General features: G+C 43.6%; 1 protein-coding gene across 2 annotated transcripts; it reads left to right on the top strand.

The window, feature by feature from the left end:
- Positions 1-679: 679 nt before the first annotated feature.
- Positions 680-18214, top strand: clu (clusterin). Of its 2 annotated transcripts, none has more exons than XM_063223801.1 (9): positions 680-806; positions 2835-2968; positions 3598-3746; positions 6248-6418; positions 7068-7464; positions 9594-9734; positions 12582-12808; positions 15724-15902; positions 16897-18214. In XM_063223801.1, exons 2-9 carry the CDS (start codon positions 2881-2883, stop codon positions 16907-16909), a joined length of 1365 nt encoding a protein of 454 aa, XP_063079871.1. In that variant the 5' UTR covers positions 680-806; positions 2835-2880; the 3' UTR covers positions 16910-18214. The 2 variants fall into 2 exon arrangements, with proteins under 2 accessions (XP_063079871.1, XP_063079870.1); XM_063223800.1 differs by having other exon boundaries at positions 681-806; positions 7068-7467.
- Positions 18215-20594: the final 2380 nt, after the last annotated feature.

Here is a 20594-nt window from a genome sequence, read left to right as displayed (position 1 = left end):
CAACACTAGCCTATTACACGGTTGGCTACTCCATTTGAGTCTCCTCCGCAGTATTGTTTCCTGACTTGACCACTGAAGGAAAACCATCTCCTCCCCTGTTGTGGACATTAGTGATGTGTCGGTCGCGAACCGTTCGGCTCTAGGAGCAGGCTCTTTGAAGTGAACGACTAAAAGTGCCAGTGGATATAGAGGAGTTGTTAGACACACTCACAGCGATCAGAAATTCATAGTATGTATTAATACCTTTCTAATTTACTTTGTATTTGGGTATGTTGGGTCTTTATTAACGACCGATTATAATAAAAGTGTTGTTCATAAAGGCTTTTACACATAATACACTGCCCAAACTGCTTCACAATGTCAATAATGAAACAAAATGTTGTAAAATGAAATTAAAACTTTGAATTTATTAATTATGTAAACACATATATAGGGACCCGTTTGGGAGCCGAAAGAGCCGGCTCTCCATAGTAAGAAGAGCAAATAGAACCGCATCTCAAAGAAGAGCCGAAAATCCCATCACTAGTGGACATGGTCCATGGCGGCTCCAAGAGATGACAGAGCAGCCTGAACCTGAAGGTGCAGCACCGCCCTCTAGCGCCTGCACAAAGGACGTGCAGGCAGTCTGAGCGAGAAATTGCACAACTTCTGGAAAAGTCCTAAGCCGAAGGGGCATTCTCCCCCAGTGAATCACCAATCAACATCCCCGCACTGCTGTGTATAAATACTGTACCTAGCGGCGGGCCACAGTATGTGCGTTGCGCTTCATCCACTCCGGGGAGTGCAAGACTGCTGCTGCTGCTGAGGTGAGCGACGCGTTTCACGCTTCCATATGCTCGTGAAATAATAGGAAATTCTGCTACATGTTTTCATGCAATTCATTCAGACGCAGCAAATGGTCGAGAATTGTATCCAGTGGCCTACCGGTTATGTGTGTGTGTGTGTGTGTGTTTTTTAGAAGGCCAGCAGTTTTGCCTGGTGTAAACGGACCACTGCCTGGAGCAACATTCGAGGGATTTTTTTTTGCCCTGACCCCCTTCTCGTTTCCAGTCAGCGGTTTAGGTTGCCAACTTGTCGATAGACGCATTTACAGTTTGTTGCCAATATTTTGAAGGGACATTCGGCAACCATGTGCACAGTTCGGATATTGAGGAGTCACTCTGTTTTCCATTGTGTCAGATTCATCATGACACACATCACAGATGTTACCCAATGTTAGTATTTTTATTCAGCTGTTTATTGATTTTCCCATGCAGATGGATTTGCTGTCTGTGACAGTAAGTTATGAGTTACTCCAAAGACGTCGCCTGTCTGCTGCTGCCTCGAGTTCATGTGTCAGATTGTTGCTCTCTGTTGATTTATTTGTTTTTATCCTGGGCCCCCTTTCACATAGTGCGTCCTTAGCGCATGGTGCGTAGTGCTATACAGGTGCATATGGGTCAAAGACGTCCAACATGAAATCGTCCTTCAGTGCTAACGGATAGGCTACTTTTGCTTACTGTAAGCTTAACTGTGAAAAACATGATTTTCATGTTTTTAAAAAGTGAATGCATGAAAGCCAAACCAAAAAATATATTTAAAAAAAATATATATATATATATTTTGCATTTACAGTAAGCAAAAGTATCCGTTACACTGAAGGACAATTTCATGTTGAACGTCTTTGACCCATATACTGTTGCCACACCTGCATAACTGTGTAGCTTATGTCTATATATTTTTTGTAGTTACAAAACATCTAGACTACTTGATTAGTTGGCTGGTTTTGAGAAGAGCTCTGCAAAAAGCTGTATGTCTGCTGGATCTCTCTCTCTCTCTCTCTCTCTCTCTCTCTCTCTCTCTCTCTCTCTCTCTCTCTCTCTCTCTCTCTCTCTTTCTCTCTCTCTCTCTCTCTGCACCACAGGCAACAGTTGTATAAAGAATTCAGAGGATTTGATTCTTGCTATTATGTAACTAGGACTCCCTGTGTCTACTTTGGCCAGAGAATGGGCCTATAATATGAGTCTATGAACTTTGTTTGCTCTTGATTGGTCTGTGTGTGTGTGTGTGTGTGTGTGTGTGTGTGTGTGTGTGTGTGTGTGTGTGTGTGTGTGTGTGTGTGTGTGTGTGTGTGTGTGTATGTGTGTGTGTGCGTGCGTGCGTGTGTGTGTTTGTGTGTGACTGCCCCCATTTGTTTGTGTGGGGGTATGGGGGTAACTCTTACAATACGTTTTCATATTCAAATGTTGAAAATACTTTCAGCGCAGCCCTGCCAGGCTCCTTATGACCCAGGGGGTAAACCCCTTTGCTTTCTCAGAGAAACATTAAATAAAGCGTGTGGGATTAGTGGAGGAGTTGAGCGATATAATCAAGAGGGATTACAGATTTGCAGGGATTTGTTCTTGTTGGCTGCTGCACGATCTGTGACGACTAAACCACTGGAGTTCAGAGGTGTCTCAGCAAGCCCCGGGCGATTGACTGAGTTGTGGTGGAAAGATCGCTGAAGAACTGCTTTTACTTTTCACTCTCTCCCACCCAATTATTACAATTAGTTTTTGTGATTTTCATGTTTTTGCTGAATGGGAACATATTCAGGTCTTGAAGGAGTTTGTCAAACTCCAACAAAATACAAATATTGTATCTGTGCCAAAACCAACACAATAGAGTATATTTATAATGCCTAGTGTAATGCATTGTAAGCTTTTTAGATAATACAATCTATTGTGTAAAAAGAAAGGTTGTTGGTAATATAAACATGTATGGTAATTGATATGCTGTAATGACAACTAGTGTGTGTGTGTGCTTGCTTGTGTGTGTGCGTGTGTGTGTGTGCGTGTGTGTGTGTTGTGTTGTAGACATTGCGTTTGTGTTTGAATCCTGGTGAGAGTGCTGCTGTCCACCATGCGGGTGTTAGGATCCGCGCTGCTCCTCGCTCTGCTCTGCGCCTCATCACATGGCATACTGCCGCCCTCCAAAGAAGACCTCGGCCGTGAGTTACCATGACACACATCAATGGCTACGTTTACCTGACATTTTAAATTCCAAATGAATAATTCAGAATTAAATAGTTCAGTCGATCTACTTTGATCTTTCATTTAATTCCAAATAGTGATATGTTTACATGACGCTTCCAAAGCGGAATTACTGTAAGCTTTATTCAGAATTGAAGTGAGTTAATTCGGAATTAAATGTCTGTATAGCCAACCAGTGTTCCAGAAATTCCAATACTGATGCGGCTGCCCTGTAACTCTGCAACTGCTCTGTCAACACAGTAGCCTATTTGTTAGTCATTTATAAACATTTGTAAATGTTGTATTAATAATTAGTTCATTGTTTACAACGTGTTTATAAAGCCTTTTGGGGAAGTTTTAGAGGCATTGCCACTTAAACATATTTGTGAACTTATACATATTGTATTTGTCGTCATGGCCATGTTATTCCTTTGAACGTATATTATCTTACAGCTTGTGGCAAGCAAAGGAAACGCCTCATTGTGAAAAATTGTGGTGGTGGTGGGCGGGGGGGTGGGTCTATTTATTTTTAAAAGTGGATCTTAACTCAAAGAACCTGAAAGTCATAAATATTGTCTCTATATATCTTTACCTCTGTGTGTCCCAGAGATTTCAGTGCAGGGGGAGAAGTATCTGGATCAGCAGATAGAGAACGCCATCACGGGCGTGAAGGAGATGAAGACTCTGATGGAGAAGTCTGGAGAGGACCACAAGAAGTTCCTCACCGCCCTAGAGAAGACCAAGCAGCAGAAAGAGGTGCAGTAGTAGAAAATAGCAGAAGTACAGTAAAATGCATATCCTCTCACTTTCTCAGGCCGTACGTACACACACACATCGCTGCTATTTACTAGCTTTTCGCTTGCTCGCCACCAGTGACGGACTGGGATAGAGAAACGGCCCTGGCATTTTGACCCACAACGCGGCCCCGCGGCCCCAAGACCCCCCCGCCACCCCCCCCCCCCCCCCACCACTTCGCGGAAGTTGCAACAACTTGGTGGCCGTGCACCACATGAAAACACATTGGTAAACACAAGGTGCATCCTGATCCTACTAGAACTAGGTGCATGGTGCATCCTACACGTCGAAAACGGTGCGTTATAACAAGCGCACTCTGCACTCGTTGGCCCGCCCCACACAGAGAGAAATTGTGACTATTAATAAAATAGTAGGCCTAGTAAACACTGAAGATTCAGAAACCGACCTTTAAACAACAGGCACCAGGCAAGCATCAACGTGCCTACACACACACACTATAAAATCAATGAACCAACCACTTTTGATGTCCGCTTTGCTCTCGCACCGCTTCTTTACGCAAAAGCCCCTTCTTAACGCTGGACAGTGGCCCAGCTATATGATGACAAGACTATGAGTGGGAGTCAGTCCAACTTCTATGCTAACCAGTCCAGAGCTGAACGCAAAACAACATACCGTAGGCTACATCGATATGGCTACTAAAGTGTATTTCAGCAAGACAAGCCACCAATTCGAGAGCCCATTACCAAGTCATGAAGTTAAGAATAAGCTTACAGTACGAATAAGAAAAACTATAACAGCCCCCAGATTACCACAAGCTAAAAAGGTTTACAGATCACATCACCTTGGCTAGTAGCGAGACTAGCCACGGACTGGCTTATGACAGTAGAAACGCGACCTTACGTGAAATAAAAAAAGTGTCACGGCGGACACAAACAATGTTTATTAATGGAAATCCTTCAGCCCTACCTGGTCTTATTCGTAGCGTCGTGCGGTGCAACACATCTTCTAATATCCATATTTGTGTGGGCGAGAGAGCTCTGCGTGCTATTCCATGTGTGAATGGCCTTGTGATTTCTTGGCGATTGCAGAGACAAAACAACACACTTCTTCATGGTCTTCTTCCAAGCAAGCCAAGAAGCTGGCATAATAGATACTAAGACATAGATTCGAACAGAACACCGTGTTTTCAGTGACAACAACCTTGAATTTATGGGACACTTCTTGTCCGCCACACACCGCAATGCTCACAGGAAGTTTATCGTCAGTCACTAGGGAAACGGAGGACTGAACTGATTAAGAAAATACCTGAAAAGACCACAAGATGGCAGCATCTCACCGCGTAGTGACCACCAAACACCTCCACAAGTCAAGTCAAATGTGCTATCAATTTCCATTGCCGCTCCCCCTTCTTTCGTTTAATTCCTCCTCTTCCTGGACCTTCATTATTTTTTCTTAATAGCTATAATTGTCCATTCGCGTCGCGACATCTACCGTCAGTTTTTCTCTACAACAAGCTTCAGAATGTTGATGAATCTTTAGGCCTACGTTCTTTTTCTTATGGCGGGAACCGAACGTAAATAAAAAAAAAAAATCCCACAAAGCAATGCTTTACTACAGTTGTCTCAAACAAAAGCAAAATATAAATAGGTAGGCTATAGTTTTTTTTGTATTATCCACTCCACTTTTACATCATTGGAATATATATTCAGGAAAAATACAACATGAAACATAATGAGACCCACCCATCAATATGCCACCGTCCGTGTGTAATGTATGGCAGTGTCAGTGGTATAAATAGCGAAACGATGACAATAGAACGCTGTTTGAATAGAACTTTGAACGCAGGCAGCGTGATATTTGCTTCATAGATCTCAGACGTATGATTATGGGGCCGCAACGAGCATTGGAAGGGCCGCGAAGGTTATCTAAAAGGCCGCGGCCCTTCTGGCATGTGCCCAAATGCCAGACTGTCCAGTCCGTCCCTGCTCGCCACTCTTTCATGGAACGTTCGCTGAAAGTTCCCGCGGCTTTAACTGCCAATGAACAGGTGAGAAGTACCGAACTCTGCCTTCCAATTGGTTACTCGCTTACTCGCGTCGCTCGAATATAAAATATTTTCAACTCGGGATCCGCCCACATCGCATCGCTTGTACAGTACTCGCCTACTCGCCTGCTAGTCTCACTGGACACATAGGCAGTCTATACAGTGTGTTAATTTGCAGAGCGAGTAACTAGCAGCGAAGTGTGTGTACGGCCCTTAAGACGGCCTTGGTGTGTGTGTGTGCTTGTGTCTGTACATGTGTGTGTGTGTGTGCATGTGCACGCGTGTGTGCGTGCATGTGTAATGTCTGTGTGTGTGCTGTACTGTATGTGCTTGTGTCTGTGCCTGCGTGTGTGTGTGTGCATGTGTAATGTGTGTGTGTACTGTACTGTGTGTTTGTGTGTCTGTGCCTGCGTGCGTGTGTAACGTCTGTGTGTGTACTGTGCTGTGTGCCCTGCAGGAGGCGCTGGCAGCGGCTCAGGAGATGGAGGCGCGTCTGGAGGAGGAGCAGGAGGAGTGTAACGAGACCCTGAGGGCCCTGTGGGAGGAGTGCAAGCCGTGCCTCCGGCAGACCTGCGTACGCTACTACTCACGCAGCTGCTCCACCGGATCAGGACTCATTGGACGACGGGTGAGGAAGGACAATATATTGATTAAAAAATATATATTTTATTATGTTTACATTAGCTATAAATTAATGATTTGATTTGATTCTTTAATGTCCACAGGTGTGGAAACTTGTCTTCAGTTTCACCATTATAAAAGACGTACAGTTACACATTACACATTCAAAGACATTACATTGTGTGCAATTAAGGGCAGTCATGGGTAAGCAGTTAGGGCGTCAGTCTTGTAGTCCAAAGGTTGCCTGTTCGACTCCCGACCCGCCAGGTTGGTGGAGGGAGTAATCAACCAGTGCTCTCCCCCATCCTCCTCTATGACAGAGGTACCCTGAGCATGGTACCGTCCCGCCGCACTGCTCCCTTGGGGAGCCATTGGGTGCTGCCCCCTACGTGTGGAGCATAAATGCAATTTAGTTGTGTGCAGTGTGCAGTGAAGTGCTGTATCACAATAACAATGGGACTGTCTTTTTTCTTCTTCTTCAACGGGGGGTGCAGAGAGAGACAATGAGAATCCTGTGGGCGGTGAGTTCTATTGCCTGTTCCAGCGGGAGGATGCCCTGTACAGAACATCTCCATTCTGACAGTTCCTGTTTTCATTTTTCTTTGTAATTTCTCTCATGTTCTCTTCTGTGCATTTTGTTCTGTCGTCTGTCCCAGCTGGAGGATGTCCTGAACAGGACGTCTCCGTTCTCCATCTGGATCAACGGTGAGAACGCGGACTCTCTGGCGCGCCAGGACCAGCAGCAGACGCGCGAGTTCCACGAGCTGGAGGGTCGCTATGGCGACGTGTCGGATGGCGTGGAGAGCGTGTTCCGCGACAGTATGCGCGTCTTCGAGCGCATGAGCTCGCTGCGACACCCGCCGCCGTTCTTCGGCGCGCCCCTCTTCGGCCGTCACCGTTTCTACCGCTCCCCGTCGGACGACGTCCCCCATCACCCTGCTCACGGTTTCCACAGCTTCCAGAGCATGTTCCAGCCCGTCATGGACATGGCCCGCGGCATGTTCGACTCCTTTGGGGCCCACGATGGGGAGCTTGGATTCAACCCTACCGGAGGTAGTAGTACTTAGTCCAGACGTGGGCAAACTCAGGCCCGGGGGCCACATGCTCAGCCATTTCATGTGACCCTCTCAGAGCCTCTCTAAGAAAAAAATGCAGATTCATATGATCACTCATTCTTAAATGGGCTACCTAAAATAAGGGTCTGTTAAAGTCTACATCTGGATCAATTAGCAGGAATGGCATAACTGACAATGGTGTAATTATGTTGCCGTACATCATCTCTTATTATTGGCCCGAGCAAGTTGCCAACAACATCCGGCCCTTTGGTCAACTTTCTAAACCCAATGCGGCCCTTGGGCCAAATAATTGCCCACCCCTGACTTAGTCCAAGACAGTCTTGAGCTGCGTCCCATTATTACCACTTCCACTCGTTTTGACCCCCAACACTCGCTTTTGAATTTCACTCCAAACGGGTTGAAGTTCAAGTGGAAGATTAGATTAGATTAGATTAGATTACTTTATTGGTACCCAAGGGTAGATTTGATTTGCAGAAAAGTGAGCTTCGCTCATACAAAACATTCAGGACATAGGACACACATAACATACAAGCAACCCACAATGAACATATGGACAATACCAAAAGTGACCTAGTGCATCCTATTAAAGAGACATGGTGTGTCACATGAAGTGACAGGGGTACTAAATAAGAATATATTGTTAAATATATTATAAAAGGAGTATAGAATACATGATAAGAAGTAACTAGATTGATAAATACCTAGCTCTAAGACTCTTGTCTAAGGAAGTGGAAGTAATGGGACGCTGCTTTAGCCTTAGTACTTGCTGTACTAAAAGCCTTTTCTCTTCCTACTTAGTTTAGGGTTGAACTCATCCAGAGGTAGTAGGACTTAATCCTAGTCTTTGTCTTGGGTTACACCCATGCAAACATGGTCCAAAGTACTATGTATTGTGGGAGTAGTTGTGCTTAGTCCAAGACATTTTTGTTAGTACTTAGTCTTGGGTTCTACAGTATCAGTTTGTGTACCGTATGTCTTGGGTTCAAAACCATTCAGAGGTTCTATTTAGTTTGTGTCTGAGTCTCAAGACTTACAGTAGTTTACAGTCTTTGGTGCAACGCATCCATATAGCACATTACTCTTATTTGTAGTACTTGGTACTTGGTAGCTCTAAATGTAATGCTGCACAAACATTTTGAGAAATGTTTCTGCACAACAATATTGTAAGACATGTACAGGGGTTGGACAAAATAATGGCAACATCTGTCATTTTAGAATGGGAAGTTTCATGGCTCAAGTGGACCAGCCTCTTGGTGAATCTTCATTAATTGCACATTGCACCAGCTTCCGCTTAGCCTGGGAACTCCCATACTGCCTTTAGTTCTACACAATCGTTTCGATCTGAAAGACAGTATGGCGAGGATGACTCATAACGTACAAGATCATGGGATCTGTGTCATAATGGCCAAGCATTCCGACCTTAACAGTTTCTCTGCCCAATCAGAGAGCAGGGCAGTGTGTCATAATAGCCAAGTATTCCGGCCCCATACGGAATTTACATAGGCAACTCCCCAGACCTAATCTCACTTGTGATTAGGTCTGGTGTTAACCAGGCAAGCTTCCTCTTGCGTCCACAGTTAATCCTGTTGGATGTAGTTCATTCATCTTGGTGGTATGCAGACATTGCCTTGGATACCGTGGCTCTTGATACATCACATAGACTTGCTGTCTCGGTCAAAGATGCAACAGTCACGTGCACCAAGAATTTCTCCTTTTTGGACTCTGATATGTCACCCATAATGTTGTGTGCATTGCAACATTTTGAGCAAAACTGTGCTCTTACCCTGCTAATTGAACCTTCACACTTCACTTTACTGGTGCAATGTGAAATTAATAAAAATTGGCCAACAGGCTGGTCCACTTGAGCCATGAAACTTCCCACTCTAAAATGACAGGTGTTTCCGTTATTTTGTCCAACCCCTGTATTTGACACTTTTATCAAGAGAGATTGGATGAGTACTCTGCAACTTTTGTTAATCATTCTGTCAGAAAATTAGGAGCCAATCATGCTGTTGCCTAATAACATTGGTCTTAAATCACAGTCACCTTTAGTGTTGCGTTCAACCCATCCAAGCCCTACAGTATTTCCTTGTTCTTTGTTACTAGATGAGAGCATGAATGAAGACGTGGTCATCACCAAACCCTTCGGTGACGACCGCATGACCTGCCGGGAGATTCGCAGGAACTCAGCCGGCTGCATCCGGTTCAAGGACGAGTGCGAGAAGTGCAAAGCCATCGAGCATATCGGTAAGAACCACAGAGTTGTCCACCTTATTGTTTATTCTACGGCTACAAAGGGTGGTGCCATTTTGGTAGCAGATGCTAATGCCAAATCCTTCAGAAGGGGCTATGGGCAGCCTAAACGGAACTAGCAGACAGGGAATATTGTGAGAGCATGACACACATTGAAATGGGCGGGGTTAAATGGGCCTGGTAAAAAGGTGAGGATTGACTTTGAGCAGTGCAAACTATGCTGTGCAGCATTTTGGCAAGTGTTGCTTTGATGCATGGAAAAGCCATAGGAAACTGTTGGCTAGACCCAACTAAGTGCACAGCAAGCAATTGGATGTTGCTCTCCCCTTCCACTCTCTTCTGCACCGCAAGAGGATCACAGAAAGTCTACCTGTGTTATTATGCAGTAGTTAAAGGGACACAAGCTAGGATTAAAAAGTTAATAAATGTCATTCATAAGTGAACAGTGACTCTCCCGACAACTTTCGTGGTCTGCTGTCAGAATTCCCCTCATGTAACTTTTGTTTGACAGAGAAAAATTAGTATTGCAGGATAAAAAACTGACTTTACCTTTACCATGGTGCAAACTCACACACACTGCAGAGGGCAATTTTAAATACAGTTCAGAATATGTTCACTGCGCCTGCCTCCAGCTATTGTCTGTGATTCTGTTTCCAACCTGTAGAGTTGAAGCGACAGTACGTAACTCGTATTGAGTCAGAGTCTGAGGGAAATAACAACTCTCAGCGTTTGGAAACTTGTCAGACTGTCATGACATTCACTTGCACAGTAACAACCAATGGTCCCATCTTGCAAGTAAACATTTTCGCCAATCAGACCAAATGTTACCACTGCCACACTTGCTTTTACAAGGTGAAGCCAAACCAATGGCTGTCTGTTCGTAGGGTACATTGTGGAGATTATGTTTTGCTTGTAGACAGCCCTATAAATAGGAATCATATGCAGGCTCAGGCTCAAAAAGGATCCCAGTAGGGCTGCACGATATTAGAAAAATATGCGATACACGATAACATGACTGTATACTGCGATATCGATATTAATCGCAATATTTAATATATGCATATATTTTCCCCTCTCTACTTGCCATTCTACACTTTATCATGTATAAAACAACTGAGAGCAATGTTTTATTGAGAACATTATTTTTTATTAGGAAAAAACATGGCTAATATACAGCATCAACTTAAAATGACAACATTTTCAATGCATTTTTTAACCTTCTCACTAAATTTGCTATTATTAAAAATTAAAAACTGTTTGCGATATGTCCACAACTTTTGCGATACGTATATCACAAGCTGTGATATCGCGATATCGATACATTTTCGATATATCGTGCAGCCTTAGATCCCAGCCAGTGAACACATTGGCAGACACACGGAAAGAAGGGGAGTGTCGAGTGATGTATTTGGCTTCTAAGCTCACATGACTTCACTGTCCCTTAGGGCGGATTCATACTTAGTGTAACTGGCGCTAACCTCATTCATACCTCCCTCGCGACGATGCCGTGCGCTCAAAATGACGTCACACGCCCCTCCGCAAGCTGCCGCGGCGCGAGGTCATGCACCCCAGATTTTTTGTAACTTGGCGTGCGCCACCACCGACCATGCAGACAAAGCAGGAGTTGCGAAGAGATATGGCCACAGCTGCTGTACTACAGAATGGACCCTGCATCATTTTGAGGATAATAAAATATCTTAGAGAGTTATTTTATTTTCTCCCTTAAATGTTGTTCAGTGAAACAATTGTTTACTTTGTTCAGAAGCACGTTCTGTTTGGCGATCTACAGTATTTATAAATTCTGCAGCCAGAACAATGCTCTCACATGGTCTTGGAATGATCTGTAAATGTAGGCTACAACAAAAATCTGTTTCATTGTGGTAAGTTATAAGTCAGATGTTCAGTAATAGCAGCCGTGTTTGGCTTTCTATTTGTATACATCTATAGAACTCCTGCTGCGAGTTGCGACAGATTCTGCCGTTTCTCTCAAGAACAGCAGAGGGCACACTTCCGAAAATGCAAGCAAAAGCCTGTAAAAAGCTAGCCTGGTCCTGACCATCCCATAATACTACCATTTCATTTCGTATTTATGGTCTGGCATTTGTTTGCTCTGAAGCAATTGTAGGAAGCAGGAAGTTTGCACTCAGTTATAGTTTGAAATTATTGGACACCTCTCACCCAATCGCTGGCAGTTACTCAACAACAACATAGCGCAGACCAATGGCTCTGGCGCAGATGTGTACGTCATTGTCACGAGCGTTCTCCCCCTTTCGTCCCCACGTGGGGGGCGTATTCGATTATTGGCTGTTTTCTGGGGGGGCGTTGCAATCAAAATTCTACTGCTCCAAACACTCCACAGAGAAGCACGGCCAGACTACAGTAGTGGAGCCAATCTTTTGGCGGAAGTACGTAGGATGGCTCGCGAGGCTAGTAAAAAGCACTTTTGACTATGAATGGTCTGCCACATTTTAATGGTTCTTGCGCCAAATGCGCCAAAGTGTGCACGTTAAGTATGCAGAGCCCTTAGGCACTATAGACCCTTTTCCACTACCCATTTCCTACCCAATACAGCTCGATTCGTTTTTTTTTTTTGGCCGGCTGAACCGAGCTGAGCGGGTTTTTCGCCCCATTGCCCCATTGAGGCATTGGAAATGCTCAAAATTGTTTGACTGCCCTTGAAGAAGTTGTAGATGGTTTGCCTGGCCAGACTAAAGTCTCAAAAGAGACTTGCAGTTGTGATAGCCAGGCTGGTATGTGTATACAAGTTTATATTTGTGTATGTATTTAGAGTCTTCACACGTGTGTGCGTGTGTGCGTGCGTCGGTGTGTCTGTGTGTGCAGACTGCTCAGGCCAGAAGCCTCTGGAGGGGCCTTTGAAGCAGCAGTTGGAGCAGGCTCTGGAGCGGGCTGAGAGGTTCACGCAGGACTACAACCGGCTGCTGCGCCGCTTCGAGGAGGAGATGTTCAACACCTCGCGCCTCATGGACCTCTTCAACAAGCAGTTTGGCTGGGTCTCCACCCTCGCCAACAACACACAGGCCAAGAACGGCTTCTTCCAGATCAAAACGGTGAGTGAGGCAAAATAATAATAATAATACATACATAATACATATATAATACATACATACATACATACCAACATATAATGAATATTACAACAATAATAATATAAAATCTAGTAATTGAGGTTTTTTTTTTAGCAGATTTCATGGAATCCAAGGCTGCTTTACCAAAATGAGATGGGGATAAGCTAAGGAATTGGGGAGAGGGTAGGAGGGAAGGGTTAAGGACCATAGGTCTCAGAAAGTTGATATTTATTTTTTTGTCATTTATTTTCAAAATTATCACATTTGATATTTTTAAAGAATATTTATTTACTAATAAACTAATACTGGTCTGACCAAATTACATTGAATTTTGCAGGCAAATATGTGTATTATGTTGAAATTTGAAATAGCAGACACAGAGAAGATCCACCTTTTTATGTCATAATATGAAGTGAAGTGAATGAAACAATGAAAACTTGCAAATTGATTTTTAATGAAAAAGATAACATTTTGTAAATTCTGCAACTAAAAATGACATACTTTACCTTTAGGCCTGTAGTCTAGTTTTTAATTTCTATATGAAATGAACCACAGGTGCCTTCATCCAAGTTAAAATGGTGAGACACAACAATTAAAGGGACACTGTGCAGGAAATGGTCAAAAAGGGTACTGCAACTATGCTGCTCATTGAAACTCGGCTGCCAATTGCCAAATTTGATCTGATTTGATTGATTGTTTTCTAAGTAATAAACAAATATTTTCTAGTATGGTCCAAGTAGAGTCATTTTTGCAGCTAAAAATGGCTATTTTTTTGAAATTCAAAATGGCAGACCATGGAGAAGATTCCCCTTTTCATGTATGAAAAGTGCAATTTTCCCAGTCATAATGAATACTTAGAATTTGATGGTGGTGGTAAGTGTTAATGAAAAAGGTAACATTAGTGAATGGGCAGCATGAATTCTGGAAATAAACAACTAAAAATCTCACACAGTGTCCCTTTAATGTAGCTTTGTCCCAAGCCCTGTGAGAAATAGTTATTGTACTTTTGTGCCTCTTCTTTAGCCAACGTCTCATTTGGTGTGAGTCATTTCCTTTGCCTGACATTTCCAAACCCTCATGGTTATGCAATCATGACATCAACAAAAACACCCAAGCAATTTGGACTGAAGGCCTTTCGAAAAGAAAATAGCAAGTTGTGTTACACCATAGCACTTGGCCTCTTTTCAATTAAAAATAAAAAACAGCAGTGCTGTAACTATGTACAGTATACAGTGAAACCGTATTGTGTGTGTGTGTGTGTGTGTGTGTGTAGACCTCACTTGATGCATGTTGCTCCACACAGATCCTGTGCGTGTTTTGGTATGTGTGTGCAGTGCAGTCCTAACTTAGTACATCCCGAGCGAAGGGGGAGCCAAAGAAAATGGATCTAACAAGAAGCGTCATTTTGTTTCTTTTCCGGTATCCACTTTATGTCGGGTGAACGCCCCTTTAGGAGACCTTCGGTTAGGAGACCTTCGGAGTCCTGAGGTTGAGAATCAATGAAGTCCCCTTAGCGCTGTATATTCAAGATTCAAGATTCAAGATTCTTTTTAATAGTCCCGAAGGAAATTTGTCTTGGACATACATAGCTGCCACATACACACAACATACACATGACGCCAAAAAACAAAAACAACAATAAACACACACATACATAGAAACACTCAAGTGCATATCCACCACAGCCCACCACCCGCATACATACATGGCATTACAGGATGGTAGTTGTTAATGACCTGCGTTCAGTAGGTTAACAGAAACGGGGACAAAAGAAAACCTGTACCTATTCAGAAACCTTTTCTTGTTTTTAACTGGTACTCTGAATCGCCTGCCAGAGGGTAGCAGCTCATATTCTGGGTACAGAACATGTGATGGATCCTCAGTTATTTTTCTAGCATGCCTAACTACAGACTCTTCATATATTGCTTGGAGGGTGGGGTAGTCCCTCACCCCCACTACCTTCAGTGCAGTGCGGGTCAGTCTGTCTATTTGAGACTTCACTTTCACTGTCAGGTTTCCAAACCACACAGTGATTGCATAGCGTACTACGCTCTCAACAACAGCACGGTAAAAAAGTAACATAATCCTCTGTTGAACATCAAAGATGGCGGTAGCGCACGTCTTACGCAAACACCTCAAAACGAGAAGAAGTAGGGGACAACGCCCCCTCAGGAGACCCAACTTGAGCACACGCTTTTGCATTGAGTGGGCCTGTTTTGCGATATCTTGGTCTGATACAGTATTTTTGAGGGGAGCTGGGAAACACAAAGGCAACGAAAAAGCAATGATTCCGTGTTTGGTTGTATGCGTGTTGTGCGATCTTCGGAGCACCTACTCATAATTACATTACATTACATTGCATTTGGCAGACGCTTTATAACCAAAGCGACTTTCAAAAGTCACTATTTTGCTGAAATAGTAATAGTAACAATATCACTGTGTCATTACCAATTATCTATTTTCTGTGTGTGTGGTGGTTGTGGGGTGGGGGGCTGTGAATGTCTTCTAAAGAATATTTGAATAGTATCCATGGTCATCACCATGTGGGTGACAGTTAGGTTAGGCAACCAGGCTTGTATGAAATTCCGAATTGAATGAATTGAAATTCAAAGTAATGCCATAACACGAACACTAGGAGGTGTCATTATTGCCTTGAATTTCTTTGAATTTAATCTACACCACCACCGCCCATCGAGAGTCCATAGAACACCACCACCTAGTGTTCATATTATGGCATTACTGTGAATTTCAATTCATTCAATTCGGAATTTCGTACAAGTCTGTAGGCAACACAGGCTGTGTGTGAAAGGGGTTTGAAACTCTATGCATTGCTACACATAGATCCTGCTGTGTATGAAAGGGTTTTGAAACTTGTATGTATTGCCACACATGTGTAGATCCTGAGCAGAGACAGCGAGGGGGAGGCCCAGCAGCCTGGCGAGACCAAGGTGTCCGTAGAGTTGTTTGACGCACCCCCCATGAGCTTCAGCGTGCCGGGAGACATCCCCTGGAGCGACCCCAAGTTCTCAGAGGTGGTGGCCCAGGAGGCTCTGGAGTGCTACAAGCAGACCACTGTGTAAGTGCGCTACAAAAAAAACGTGCATTCATGAAAATATTAAATTTGGCAGTAGGCATTACAGTTTCGATGAGCAGCAGACTGAAATACCTACTCTAGCCACCATCCTACACAGTGCACTTTTAAATGTGTGTATTCACAAGAAAAACATATAAAGAAAAAGAATAACACTTGGATAATCATGTACCCCTCGTCTATGGTGACATCCGACATGCCACTCTCTGAATGCAAGTCAAACTGGTTCCTTACGTCCCTGTTGCTTGGCCTCGTGATGCATGGATCACTCTCATTCACCATTAAATTCTTTTTTTTTTTTTTTTTTTTAATCTCGCAAAAGCACTGTTCAAAAGTCATTATCTGATTTGCAATCGGCATGCAGAAAAGCCCCCCAAAAGGTATGGCTAGGTCGATGGCGGGGAATCTTTGAGTGCGTCCAATATGCGACCTTGCGTCCTCTACTTGTGCTTGTGGCCTCGTACCAGGAAGTAATATGTCATGATGACATCACTGAACAGCATTATATTTCAATATCTTGCAAAAGCTCAATTATAAAGTCATTTTCTCATTTGCAAACTGGATGGTGAACGAAGAATAGTCCCCCAAAAATTGTTTTGGCAAGGCTGTCAGCGGGGAAACTTGTTTGTTTTCTCCACGGAGGAGGAGCCAGGAGGCGGGGCGAGGCCACAAGCACAAGTGGAGAACGCAAGGTCTCATATTGGAATGCACAAAAACGTATGGCTAGGTCGATGGCAGGGAATCTTTGTCTTCCCCACGGAGGCGGTACTTCACCGAAGCAAGAGGCCACAATTAACAGGACAGAACTGTCGGAACTAAATCCGTGTGGCACCAGATTTTTCTCTTCCTTTTGTATTTATGATTTAGTCCTGCTCTGGTTGCAACGGGGTTGTTACTTAAGAGGCGCGGTGTACAAATTCCCTTTGTTCTACAACTGTCAGAACTAATTTGATTTTCACCCTCTCCCTCTCTCCTCCAGGGTTGTGAAGTAGACGGCGGTGCTGCTGGTGATGCCAGAAGACAGCTGCAGCTGGGATGACGAATTCCAAACAGGCCCTTTATGAGGACCAGAACGGAGAGAGAGGAGAGGAGGGAAAAAAATGAAATTAAAATTGTTTTTAAGGAGCTTAGTAGAGCGCAACTCTTCTACCCGTAGCAAAGACCCTTCACTCCCTGGCCATAGTTAAAAATAGAGGCTGTGCCATTACAATGCTGTCACAGTCTCTTGGAAACTCTAGCAACCATCCAGCTCTCACCTTTCACTCAGAACAGAAATTGAACATTATGCTACTTTGAATGGCTCTTCTGTCACAGTTAGTAGCATTAAACAGCTTATTTCTACAGGGTATGGGCCTAGAGTTGCCCGGTCCTCCTTACTCAAGACTGCATATTAATGTATTCGGTCTTTAGTTTCCTCACCTGGACAGCATGCTTTTGCATGATTATGCAAACAGACATTGGATTTACCCTCTCAGAATGTCCAGCAATACTTCTACTCAGTTATGGGCAAAATTGATCCATCAATCTGTTGCCACATTCCAAATGACCTAGTATTACTTGTCCAGTTCAACCAGGGGATCATTAAACACCAGCCAATCACCTGGCAGGTAAAACCAAATCATTTGGAATATGTGGCACTGGATTGTAAACTACGGAATCCATTTTGACCATCACTGCTTCTGCGGTCAGCTTTCACTGCAAAATCCCACCGATCTGGCACTCTACAGAAGAGCAAGGCCAGACTACTGTAGTGGAGCCAATCCTTTGGCGGAAGTACGTGGGATGGCTCACGAGGCTAAGTGACTGCTGCACAGAGCTCAAAAGTAACACCTGCCAACCGGCCAAATGCTGGTGCTGGGGTGAGTTTCTCAAAAGAGAAGTTGTTAGCCTGTTAGCAACTTCGGTAGTTGCCAATGGGAAATGCATTGAAAATAACAAAGTAGCTAATGTAGTAAGCAACTTTGGTTTCGAGAAACTCACCCCTGGTTTGGCTGGTAGAAAAAAAAAAATACTAGCCACTTTAACCCATTAGCAAGTGTGTGTTTGGTGAGTAAGATGAGAATCCACTTCCCATTTTGCCTGGTGACGCTAATTTAGAGCCCAGCTGTTGCTTGAGGAGAATGATGAATACAGTACAGTGCTCATACCTCTGTTTTGGATGATATACTGTCAAAAGACAACATTTAAAAAATCCAATTCGACTTAAACATGTTTTTTTTTTTTTTAACTCGTTGCACATGGTTTGAGGTTTGGAAAACGTAAAGTTGTTTGACAATAAAGCACTGCGTGGAACAACATGTCATCTGTCTGTTTTCCTGCATAAGAGTCAGAGTAACACTCCCCCCCAAACGCACGCGCACGCACGCACGCGCACACACACGCACGCACACACACACACACGTTTGCTGATGTGACCACTGCCCACATAATATTTATTATTATTATTGTTAAATTACTGTAACAATAATAATGTCTGCCTTTGAGGAGACAACTTACTCTATTTAGAAGAAAATTCAAGCCCAGCCCTGCCCAAGAACACATGCTAAACATGCAAACAGAGGAAGAACGAACACAGCCATCATTAAAATATTGTGCCACTTTTATTTTGTGTAAAAATCACACAGTTACTAGTTCATTCTGCAGAGATAGGTCCATGCAGTTAATCCTCTATGATCCCACCGCCATAATATAAGCAATTAAATAGAATATTTTTTGTCTTATTTCCTTGCTGTTAGTCAGCAATTAATGCAGATTTACACGAGATCAAAAGGTGTGTGTCATATATATGTACAATATACAACAGGCCCCCCATCTCTCTTCCTTTACAGTACACAACAGACAGCGGGGAACGAGGAGGACCTTGGTTTAGTTAAGTTGGGGGGGAGGGCAGGAGGGGGTTTGAGATCGGACAGCAGGGAACGGGGAGGACCTTGGTTTAAGTGGGGGGGGGGGGTGAGATTGGAGGGACGGGAAGGAGAGGATACGTGTAATATGGGGAGCCTCCAAGATGGCCGCTTGTTCACAAGGTGCGAGTCATGGGGGTATTGCAAGAACATAGTCAGGTGATAAGCCAGGCTAAGCTAACCTACATCAAGTGGTAAACCTGCTGATAGATAGGCCACAGGTGCCATCTTAGTTAAGGAATACAGGACTCCAGGCTCTTCTATTAGGCGATTTACCACTACCTCAAGGTCACTTTAGCCTTTAGCCTCGCTACTGTGCCAGGTTCTTTAAGAGCTTCGTTGTAAAATGACGTATATCCAATTTGAAACATTTTGGTAAATTACGTTTTTTTTGTATTAGGCATTGCACTGCAAAATGCATTTTACATCGGTTTATGTTCTCAAAATGTTTCAATGGCAAGAATTCACACAGATGATGGGACGTCTGAACAGTAATTTTCAATAATAAAATTTGCTTACGGCGCTTACATCATTTCGCAATGAAACTCTCCAAATACTCCCCACCATGTCGGTCTTCAAATGCTTTGCTTCAAAAAGCGCTCCACTACAGAAGGGAACAAGTGAATATTCTGGATTCCACAAGTGTGTTCCATGTGTTCCACACCTGTGCTGTTCACTGCCAGGGCCAGTCAAGGCGTGCGTTGCAATATGCGACCTTGCCTCCTCCACTTGCTTCTCTCCTCGTACCAAGAAGTAATATGTCATGATGACATCACTGACAACAGCATTATATTTCAATATCTTGCAAAAGCTCAATTGTAGAGTCTTTCTCATTTGCAATTGGGATGGTGAATGAAAAACAGTCCCTCAAAAGTTGTTGTGGCTAGGATGACAGCTGGGAAACTTCCACGGAGGAGGGGCCAGGAGGCGGGACGAGGAGACAAGCGCAAGTGGAGGAGGCAAGGTCGCATATTGCAACACACTCAAGGCATCCATCACAGGAGCCTTGTGAGGGGAGATTGAACACCTGAAATGCTGGGAGGGACTAAGGCTTTGAGGAACAGTGGAAAGAAAATAAACATCAACAAAAAAAACCAAACAAACAAAAAATTAAACAGAGTAATAAAAAAAACAAAAACAAATGAAAAAGGGAACAATGATACAAAGCAAAGGAACACAAAACGTCATACTAGTTGACAACATACTCGTACAAAATAAAGTGGTTCGTCTCTGGTTTTTTTTTCTTTCCTTTTTAAGTTCACTTTGAAGAGCTTTTACTTCAATATTAGGTAAGAGCATTTACATTGACGCAGTTTAAAAGAACATGTTAGAGTGAAAAAAGGACAAAACGACAGGGAAAAAAGTGAAATGTTCGGGGAGTCATAAAAAGGGAGAGGGGGGAAAAGTGCAGTTGTTCAGTCATTTTAGGCCTCACCACTTTGACAACAAGTGCAGTTTGTCCTCAGAGGGACCCCTTAGCTGATAATGTACCATGCGAAGTAGGCAGCATTTCCCATGACCCTGTGTGTGAGTGTGTGTGTGCGTGTGCGTGTGTGCGTGCGTGCGTGCGTAATGGGGTAGGGGAACCTCAATGGATGAGAGGGATGTTGGAATACAAAAGAAAAAAAATCCGGGGGAAAAAAAAAACCTGAAAAAAACAAAGCTCTGCAGAGGGTCTACTGTGGGATCCCGCATATGTAACACTACTTGAAAACACACACACACACACACACACACACACACACACACACACACACACACACACACACACACA

The sequence above is a fragment of the Engraulis encrasicolus genome, chromosome 18 (assembly GCF_034702125.1).
Source record: "Engraulis encrasicolus isolate BLACKSEA-1 chromosome 18, IST_EnEncr_1.0, whole genome shotgun sequence".
NCBI lineage: Eukaryota > Metazoa > Chordata > Actinopteri > Clupeiformes > Engraulidae > Engraulis > Engraulis encrasicolus.
The sequence above is the reverse complement of the archived record's forward strand: the minus strand, read 5'-3'. Positions and strand labels throughout refer to the sequence as shown.